This window comes from Syngnathus leptorhynchus, chromosome 1 (assembly GCF_054491065.1).
Source record: "Syngnathus leptorhynchus isolate UIUO chromosome 1, UIUO_Slep, whole genome shotgun sequence".
Lineage (NCBI taxonomy): Eukaryota > Metazoa > Chordata > Actinopteri > Syngnathiformes > Syngnathidae > Syngnathus > Syngnathus leptorhynchus.
In genome coordinates, this window is record NC_141195.1 from 2,065,562 (window position 1) to 2,076,279 (window position 10,718).

General features: G+C 44.2%; 1 protein-coding gene across 2 annotated transcripts; it reads right to left on the reverse strand.

Annotated features, from left to right (window-relative positions):
• Positions 1-849: 849 nt before the first annotated feature.
• LOC147061405 (potassium voltage-gated channel subfamily A member 3) lies at positions 850-6,039 on the reverse strand. 2 transcript variants are annotated; one of them, XM_085906103.1, is made up of 4 exons: positions 3,526-6,039; positions 3,314-3,441; positions 1,503-1,572; positions 850-1,415 (listed from the first exon to the last, which is right to left on the reverse strand). In XM_085906103.1, the coding sequence occupies exon 1, from the start codon at positions 5,933-5,935 to the stop codon at positions 4,340-4,342; it is 1,596 nt and encodes a 531-aa protein (XP_085762229.1). In that variant the 5' UTR covers positions 5,936-6,039; the 3' UTR covers positions 850-1,415; positions 1,503-1,572; positions 3,314-3,441; positions 3,526-4,339. The 2 variants fall into 2 exon arrangements, with proteins under 2 accessions (XP_085762229.1, XP_085762224.1); XM_085906098.1 differs by having other exon boundaries at positions 3,314-6,039.
• Positions 6,040-10,718: the final 4,679 nt, after the last annotated feature.

A 10,718-nucleotide genomic window follows, 5' to 3' on the forward strand; every position in this document is an offset into this window, starting at 1 on the left:
ATAAATCCGGTCATCTTTATGTCACACGGCATGTATGATTTGATTCTATGACTCCTTAGGCGTAAATGTGAGTATGACTGCTTATCGTGCCATCTGATCGGCTGGCAAAGTCTTTCTTGCCTCTCACATGATGTCGCCTCGGACAGGCTCCAACTCACCCATGTGAGAAAATGGATGGACGGCTGTTGATTTGATTTGTTTGCATTGCACCTTGAAATACATAGTTTGTATTTCATTTTACAATTACCTAATTTCTCTTGCTATCTCTAAACACTGTCAGTTACGGTTTCATAATTTACTGCAAGCTGAACCACCTGCTGTCTGTTTTGTGCTGATTCTGGCTCACGAATGTGGTCCATGGATCGTGTTCAACTCCCCTACAAATGGAGTCGGTGTCTGCTTATGGGATCACGCACTGTTTCTCTGCCAGGAAGTAAACACATGCGCACACACATTCACACACACACAGCCAACCATCTTTGTGTCAGAAAGTGTAAACAGGTCACAATGTGAGACGTTCGGTGGTTTCTCCTTCTGTGCATATATACGTCGTGAGCAAGAGCTTGCTCTTGTTGCTATGGTGATTTCCTGCTGTACTCCTTGGGCAAGCTGCGCATTTTATTGGCATTATGCATGTAATTCCACAGTTTGGTATCATTGCATATGGCTGTCACAATAGTTTTTGGCAGTATAGAATATTCTGTTACAAATTCAAAAAAATGTCAGCTCTGACCTTCAATTTGATTTGTAACATTTTAAGTGTGTTAATATGGTCTATAAATCGTTCACTGACGATGCGCTGTTTGAAATAATGACAGTGCAAGTCATGATCTGGTTAAATGGGTCGTTTTTAAAGACAGCACAGATAACAGAACAAATAGTGACATACGCAGCCTCCCCTTGCCAACATTCTGCAGCAGAGCACTCAAGGACAGATGCGAGCTTTGTGTGCTTGCATGTCTGTGCTGTGTGCACTTTTTTTTTTTTAATCATTCAGGCCTGGGGAATAGCAGCAGACATCACATGAAACATACATAAAGTTTAAATGTTAGCAATACAGAGCACACCGAGCTAACAAAGGCATGTGGTTAACAGTCTTTCATTTGTATCACAGTTTCTTATCACTCAAAAAGTTTGGCCTCTTATTTTGTTGCAGCGTTCAATAGGAAAAAAAATTTCATCAATTGTACTGATGTTATTTATTTATTTATTTATTTATTTATTTATTTATATAATTCTTGTGATTTTCCTGAATTTTGGTCTGCAAGATGATCAAGCGGCAGGGTGGAGCTTCGATATAGGCACCGAGTAAGAGGACGCCAGCGAGAAGGCAGAGACGGAAATTCTCCTCCAGGGGGAATCCTTTGTCAATCAAGTTTACTCCACTTGGTCCACAGAAATACTGTCTTACATCCCTGGCAGAGCGAAAAAGATGATTTTTAAAAAAGCCAGCAAAATATAATAATTAATCTATACGTTCTTAGGTTGCTTTTGGAATATACCTGCACGAGAGACAGTCCACGAGGGAGCATCAAGTCTTCCAGGCGGCCTGGGCAGCTTCCACCTGAGAAACTGACATGGAAAGCAGTATTGCTAATAGTCATATGGTGATTGTAAGAAATTCCACTTTCTCCTTTCTTAACATGAACAAACCCAAACCCCGAATTTACAACTTTGACACACATAAATATGCACTCATACAAATGTTTGCCTTTGAGAATGTAAAATGAGTGCTTGTACGACACTGATAATGTTTTAATAATAATAATAATAATAATAATAATAATAATAATAATGATAATAATAATAATAATAATAATAATAATAATAATAATAATAATAGTAATAGTAATAATAATAATAGTTGCTGACTGCTTGAGCAAAGAAAGAACTGTTTGTCTGGAACAACTGAGCCAAGTATTTTGCAGTGTTTCCCCAGACTAGAGAGAAAAAAAAAACACACAGACACTGTCGCCAAATTGTGTCTCCCAAATGTTTCAAAAGAAGATGAGAGGAGAAGCTCGTTTGCCAAGTTGCCATTTAGAAAAGCAGACGCCCGGTTCCCTCATAGCAAATGCATGACTGTTGCAAAAAAAAAGAAAGGAAAGAGAAGGCAAGGGAGGCAAGACAGTGAGCGCCACTGGATTTGTATTCTCGCCAAGCCATCCAGCTGATTGCCGTTTCAACAGCCTGACCAATCAGATTAGGGTAAACAAATACAATCTCCCCTCAGTGGAGCTTTTATGTGACCTGAGAAGTGAGGATACCATTTCGCTGATGAGGTTTTCACGAGAAGATTTGAAAAGCAAGGTCACAAAAGAATAATCAGAAATGTGGGTCATTCTGTGAGACTCCCTCTCATTTGACTTAGTGAAAGTGACCTGACTGCATATATCTGCATACAGCCAGGGCCCAAAATATTGGGACACAGACAAAAGATGGGCTTCTTGGCCATTGCATATCATTCCAATTTTGTGACTTCACAAACTCTTTGGTTGTTTCCACAATATGCTTTGTGTCAATGTCCATCTGCAGCGTGAAGCATTTGGCCGAATATAAGAAGATGATCTCATTGCCTATTTCAGAATTCATACTGATGCTTTTGTCAGCGATAAATACAAGGGAATCCGTCCATGGAACAACTGATCAGCCAATTGTCTCATTCCTTTGGTTTCCTAAAAGTATGCAAGGCATGAATGAATATAAACAACTGTTCTAATTCCAAATTAATTTGGAAGAAAATCCCCTCAAATTAAATATGAATATTTGCAGGTAAAGCACACCTTGTTTCATTTTAAATCTAATATGGTGGCGTTTGGAGGCAAAACATGAGAATTGAGTTGATGTCCCAATATTTATGGACCTGTAGCACTATCTCACATTTTAGCTGATACCATTTGACAAGATACGGACTCTAAGGATGCCAACTATATTCTATTCAGAAAAAAAAACTACACGTAGCTTATGCATGTGTGGAGAGCTCTCCCTTTTCAGTCACGTCTCTCTCTTGGTAAACAAGGTAACAAATGGATACGAGCCACCTGTTCTACTGGCTAGCGACGATGGCCGCCAGGGGGCAGTAGCGAGCGCACCAAAGTGTTCATACACAAAGTCAACTGAAGGACACGCCATATACAAAGAAACAAAGACACCAGCAAACGACACCAAGTGTTGAACGCGTCCTCTTTGGGACCAGTCCAAACAAACAGGATGTCTGCATTGGCAGGTCCACAGAGCAGCGGTAAATTCGCAGACACTTTTAGTGGCGAAAGGGAAACGTGCAATTATGGAAAGGAAACGTGCGCGTACTTACTGGTGCCATCGGTGGGTAAAGAGCAACTCCTGCTGGGCGCTATCAGTATTGCAACAAGGATAGCCAGACAGTCCATTCCGAATTCCTTGAAGGCCGCCTCCCTCTCCATCCACTTCCTTGGTTTGAGACTGGTCCAATAATTAAAGTTGGCACCATTTGGATCATCACAGTCGAATTTCGATGAGCGCGTTGGTGTTTACGCACAAACACACCTGACGTCATCAACAGCTGTCCTTGAAGATGTGCTAATTCAGATGCTAATCTTCAATATACCTTTCCAAGCCATCTGGGAGGTTTCTGTGGAAACAGGGGCGCCATGGCAACGGTGGTTGGGGTTGCCGTGGAAACAGCCGTCGCCATGGAGATTGCATCACAGCAGGCTATATTTGAGGCATCCAAAGAGAAGCGCGTGTGTGCGCGTGGAAGAGCTCTGCCTCTCTTTGTCTCACATGTGTCTTGAGTGGGTGATGAGCATGGTCCACTGATCCCACGCGGCATGGCTAAAAGCCTCTACTCTAGACGGGGGTTGATTTTTAACACATGTACCACTTTGGACTAGACTTTAACGCACGATAAAGGCATAGCACAGTCTAATTGATATATAGGTCAACTTTTTTTTTTTCAGACACTACGTGTGTTTAAAGACACATTGAACACATCGAAACGATCCTGGATAATGCACATCGGCTACGACTGACGAATCACAACTCTGGTTAATACAAGGTGAAAGTCATTGGAGTATACATTTGTAGTGTGTCACAGTTTTAAAGCTTCCCTTACCGGCTACAACAGGTTCGCTTTCTATTGCAGGCTTTTATGGTGTGCCTTTCCTCCGTATGCGTCATTTTATTTAATTTGGTTTATTTTTTTAATTGTAAGGACTGTTACTATAATTTTCTGAGTCGACGGGACTTGCTCTCTCTCGCTCTCTCTCTTTTTTTTTTAACCCCTCACTGATCTCGCACCTCTTCCATGACATCTGAACCTTGGCGCGTCCTCTCTTGACGGGTGTGACACCAGAACCTACTACACATCGGTGAAGATCTTCTTGTTGATGTTGATGCAGTTCTGCGAGTTGTTCAGTGTGCCGGTGGGAAAGTTTGGCTGGTGCTTGAAGGCGCTGTTGATGCCGTGCTCCTCTATCACCATGTACTCGCTCTTGCTGAGTGATGAAGACGAGTGCGTCTTCATCAGTTCCTCGGGCTCGGGCAGAGGCTGACAGCTCCCCACGTGCAGGTACTGGGCCTGCTCTTCACCTTCCGTCTCCCGGTGGTAGAAGTAGTTGAAATTGGACACGATGACTGGCACGGGGAGCGCGATGGTCAGCACGCCGGCGATGGCACACAAAGAGCCTACGATCTTGCCTCCTATGGTGACGGGATGCATGTCCCCGTAGCCAACGGTGGTCATGGTGACCACGGCCCACCAGAAAGCGTCCGGGATGCTGTTGAAACCCGAGTCTGGGTCGTCGGCCTCCGCGAAGTACACGGCGCTGGAGAAGAGGATGACACCGATGAAGAGGAAGAAGATGAGCAGGCCCAATTCTCGCATGCTGGCCTTGAGGGTCTGACCCAAAATCTGCAAGCCTTTGGAATGACGCGAGAGTTTGAAGATGCGGAAGACGCGAACGAGGCGAATGACGCGCAGGATGGCCAGAGACATGGCCTGCTGTCCGTTGCCTTGTCGCTCCGCCAGCTCCGTCCCCAGAGTGATAAAGTACGGGATGATGGCCACGATGTCAATAATATTCATGATGTTCTTGGAGAACGTGGCTTTGCTCGGACACGCAAAGAAGCGCACCAGGAGCTCAAAAGAGAACCAGATGATGCACAGCGTCTCCACCACAAAGAAGGGGTCTGAGAAGGGGCTGATGAAATAGGGCAGGGTGCCGTTAATCACCGGCGCCATAGGGATTGAATCGCGGTTCTCGTCCCTGAATTCAGGTAGCGTCTCCAAGCAGAAGATGACGATGGAGATGAGGATGACCAGGACGGAGACTATGGCGATGCCCCGCGCCGGTCCTGAGCTCTCCGGGTACTCAAACAGCAGCCACACCTGTCTCTGGAACTCATTCTCCGGCAAGGGCCGCTCCTCCTCCTTAATGAAGCCCTCATCCTCCCGGAACTTCTCCATAGCCTCCTCGCCCAGCTCGTAGAAGCGAATCTCCTCTGAGAAGATATCAATGGGGACATTGACGGGTCTCCTGATGCGCCCTCCTGACTGGTAGTAATACAGAATGGCATCAAAACTGGGTCGGTTCCGATCGAAGAAGTATTCGTTCCTGAGAGGATCAAAGTACCTCATCCTCTTCTTGGGGTCCCCCAGCAGGGTCTCCGGGAACTGCGAGAGCGTCTTAAGCTGCGTCTCGAAGCGCAAGCCGGATATATTGATGACCACCCTCTCGCAGCACTCGTGGTCCGGCTCGTATCGATCCAGAGAGTGGTGGCCGGGGAGAGCCGCCGACTCCTCCAACATGTTGTCACATGCCGCAACGGTCATGACGTCCTGCTCCGTCTCAGTGTAGCCGTGGTTCACCAGGTTGTCGTCCCGTGTTTTGCACACGCTCGGTGGGGGTGATCGCAGGAGGCTCAGGTGGTCGTCCATGCGCGGCTCACTCCGCATCCAGGGACGGCCGCCTCGCCCCCTCCGCGGACCCCGCCGCCACCGCCGCCGCTACAGCTTGGTGCCTGGCGTCTTACTCGTCCTCCTTCACTCTGTCTACTCCGTGGCTGCTGTTCCCGCCCATCACCGGAGACGTGGAGGGTATAAACAAGCTTTCTACCCGCCCACAGCACGAAGCGCATGGGTACATGTCCCTCCTCTTCGGCCAATAGCGGCGCGCAAGAACGTCAGCCGTCATTCAACACGCCTCCCCGTCGCGCTCTCGCTTTTGTTACTCATGGACGCCCCAAGCACGCCCGCACGCATGCACGTATCAAATCTGCTTTTCAAACAAGGTCGTTGCTCACAGATAGAACCCGAGGCGGTGGTGCCCACAAAAATACCAGTCGTTCCCAGTTGTTAGATGATGATTTAAGACGTAATTGCTTTGGACGTGAAAAGGTAAATGCTGAATGGAAAGCATATTTAAATAAAACAGGCCCATTCGCTTTGACAGCCAACGAAAGTAAATCCCTTCCTCAGAACGTACGTATGCATGTAGGGATCCAAATGACACTTTGTATAGATTCTTTCCAGTCTGGTTGCGGAAATGTTCAGAACTGTTGCTGTCCAGGGTTCTGAAATGAAAAGGGGGGGGGGGGGGGGAAAGAAACCGCAAAAGTGCTGTATTTTTTTTACAGCACTTTAATAATAATAATTCTATTCAATCCAGTTTTTACTGAGGCTACTTTGAAAAATATTTGCTGGCATGTGCACCCGATGATCATCACCAGTGAGATCACAAAGCAAACTCAATAAATGCTAATCCTCATGTGAAGAAAACAAGAATAGAAAGTCCATCCATCCATTTTCTTTATCGCTCTTCCTCACATGGGACACGGGCATAACAGAAAGTATAAGTGTAACTATGTTGACCCCTTCTGTGTGCACCCCTGCTCATGTGTGGGTGTAGTCAAGTGGGTGGTTGTAGATTTGTGAGCTGAGAATAAAAACATTGAAGCATGCTGAATCTGTAGCTCTCTTCAAAATTTCATCATCATATTTTGTGTTCATACACACCGAGAGCAACAAATGAAAATAATTTTCTAATGGAGAAAGGAAGCAAAACGACCTTGACCTTGGTCTGCTTTCACCAGATGAGCATCGTATGACGTCTGGCAACAATTTCATGAAGAAAATATTTTTTTTCGACAGCTGCTTTCTTAAGCAGCTCTTGCGTTGGATCGTATTAGATTGCCAACCCAATTGTGTAATTTAACTGAGTAACTCCGAGCACCAATCAACATTTCACTGAAAATATTTATATGTTCCATTTAATTCATAGAGTGTTTATGAATTTCAAATGAGGGCATTTCAAGTGTCACCTCAAAATGCTCGTTCCGCTGAGACTGGGACAGTGAAAAAGACCATTTGCTGATTGAGGCCACACTGAATAAGTCTTGCATTAAAGGGCCAGTTGCTCCACTGGGACGGAGCTCAGAGACACCTAAAGGCCATCAAAATGGGGCTTCTACTCTCCACAATGAATATAGAACAACTTCAACTCCCAAGCCGGCCTGCAAAGCTGTGCTGTACCCTTGCTCGTTCAAACTGAATGACAAAAAAACAGGCATTGGAAACATATATGGGGCGGGGTTGGGAGGGGGGCTCATTAAGTAGGAAGGATAACTCCAGCTGGCTGAGGTCATGGACATCTGGTTGCACTTGGGAAAATGCCTTGCTTTGGATCCCTCCTGAATTCACTCAGACAATTCCTGGAAAAGGATGAGGTTCCAGTTAATTTACAGGATGTTAATAAGGTGGATAACAAGGCATCTCGGTGTTGTGGTCCACACTTATGAGTGGGTGTCTGAACTATATATTTCATTTGATATTACCCAAAAGGCTGAATGTCATCATCAGATCCAGATTATAATTATGACTTCTTTGCTGTGACATGCTTTCACCACCCAGTATTCTCCTCATGATGTCATAATGATAAAAAACAAAAAAACACCTGGACTAAAGAATGAACTGCTCAAATATTCGCCAGGCCATCTCATTGCGTCATCCAGCTGCCCATGACGAAGAGGCAAAAGTGAGGCGGAAGAAAATCAGAAAGGACCGAGACATATGTGGAACAAAAGCCCGACTGGACAGAAGCTGCATCACATCCTGTTGTAACCTCGGCAACGGGGGATAGGGAGGAAGAAGTCGGACAGGCTGTGACACTACTATTATTGTTTGGGCTGGACGTAAACAAAGAGCGGCCATGCAAATACTGACGACGTCCTTACTTATCAAGAGCTTCAGCCTGACTTTGAGTGTAATGAATATGAACATGAGGCAGTTATATGTGTGCATAATAAATGACATCCTGCCAGAATATTTCAGCTGAAGCAGGACAAGACAGAGAGGCATGACCCTATTTCAACCTGCGGATTCCATTCATTCAATGACAGCCGAAAAAAAAAAATCTCCATATGAAGGAGCCATCAGATAATGTGGCCATTTGGAGACTAGAAGACTTTGATGAATTATAAAACCTCTTAATTATCCATTAGACACAATGACTGACCCAGTTTGTTTTGTTTGTGGTGTCGGAGCATATGAGGACAAAATGGAGGAGGAACAGTAATTAATCACACATATCAGACACATTCAGAAGACAAATGCAAGAAGTAAAAGTAAATTATTATTTTTATTGTAAAGAGGCAGCAAAGTGGCTAGCTCAGCAGCTTCACTTTTCTGAGGCTCGGGTTCAAATTTCTGTGATGGAGTTTGCATGCTCCACCTGAAAGTGCTTCTTCGGTTAATTCAAGAGTCTAAACTGTCTTGTAAGTATGAATAGTTGCTGGTCTGAGTGCTTTGCGATTGGCGGGCGTTCAGCCAAGCATAGCCAGCCTCATCCTTGAAATCGGATGGGAAACCCGCTTATGAGGATAAGTCGAGAAAATGGATGGATGATCCAGTAGTAAAAAAAAAAAAAATATCAGGTCTTCTTGGATCTCACCTCAATCACTTTAAAGGCAAAAGGGAAAAATAATTATACAAATAAAGATGTGAGCTTTTCACAATAAGATATAAAATAGCCATTCAAGTCTATCCGTTTAATTGTGAAAAAATGATGGCCTTTTTTTTTTTTTTTTTTTTAAGAAAAAAAGGTGGTTTGCGCCATTGAGGGCGTAAACAGAGCCATCCATTGCGAATCAAAAACAGCTTTTCTCTTAAAGGACTCAGATCTGCATGGAGGCAACTCTAGATGCAGACACAAATAACACAAACAGATACCCTCTTTCAAAGTACAAGTTGGTGATAACCCAAAACTTTCAAGTTTCACAGTAAAGAAATGAAAGGATAGCGTCAACTTTTACCTATGTAAAAGCTCCAATAACAGTGATGAGTGGCATTTCGAATAGCGGGTTGCCTCATAGACGCCAGCAGTCCAACGCACTGTTGGCACATAGACAGAAAACCATTTACACTCCCATTCACGCTTTGCCACGTTACAGTGTTCAAATAAGTGACCTAACATTCGCTGTTCTCGACAGATTACTCAAAGAGTACTCAAAGAGCACAAGCTCTGCTATCTCGGCACTGCTCAGTGCTGACTCAGCACTGAAAGACTTTCAGGCTAACTCAGCACTGAAAGACTCCAGCTTAGACCCCCAAATATATACGCTATATATACGGCCGGAGATCCTCGGGTGCCGGCTTGCGCGTATCTTGGTAAGTGGGTCAGCTTGTGGTTGCCGTTGGCAACATTACCCACATCAGGGTGGGCTCCGAGTTAGATTAGAGTCATGCGTGGGCACCACCTGCTTGCAAAAAAATGTCTTCAAACCAGTTGCTAACAGGCTAAGATCAAACCATAACAATGAATGTTACCTCTCTCATTGTGCCGTCCAAGGATTGAGACTGGACACAAACACCAGACAGGCGGCGAGACTAAATGAAACACCCGTGCTCACTTTCAGTTCCAAAACCTTGATACATGGAAATTCAATCCAACCACGTGATTGTGCTCGCAAATTTGTGCTAGCAGAAGGCCCTCTTAACACCTCGTCCTCGGATGTCGGGAAACTGGTGCATGAATGACATGCACTATTTCAATTTTAGAAAGAAAAAAAACCCCTTCAAGCTCTTACTGTATTTTTCGTAGCTGCTTTTTTTTCTTTTAATTCCTTGGAACAATTTAGGTTCGTGATGCTCTCCTTGTTAATTAGCTTTTGGGTCCCTGTTGTAAAGGAGTGTAATGAGATAAGATAATAACCCAATTTTCTCACAGCATCCCGTAAAAAGACACACACCCTCACCCAAGCACACTGATGATTTATCTCTCTTTTTAATAGGGTTGATAGCTTGAGTAATTAGAGAGCAGGACACTTCTATTACAAAACTTTGCAAACTATATCAGAACTTTAAGATTATGAATTCTGGCATTATTTTGACACCAGTGAGGTTCAAGACTGGTGAGGCACAGAGTTAGATAGAAAAATTGGAAATCAAAACATAGAATTAGCATATATTTTTATTTTGACCTAGATTCAAATGATTGTTTCCCAAGCTTCAAGAATATGCTTCAACCAATGCTCGTGCATTTAAAAATTTTTTTACTTTTATGGATTCGTGCTTGCCAGAGCCTGACATGGATGTAAATTAAAATTCCAAAAATTAAAACAGGAGGAAGGAAAGCATCAACTATAGTGGAAGACCACTTTGCTTCTTCTTTGTATTTTGTTAATGAAGTTCAGCACTGCCCCCCATCAAAGCAGCATGGTACTTTCCAGATGTTCAGAACATT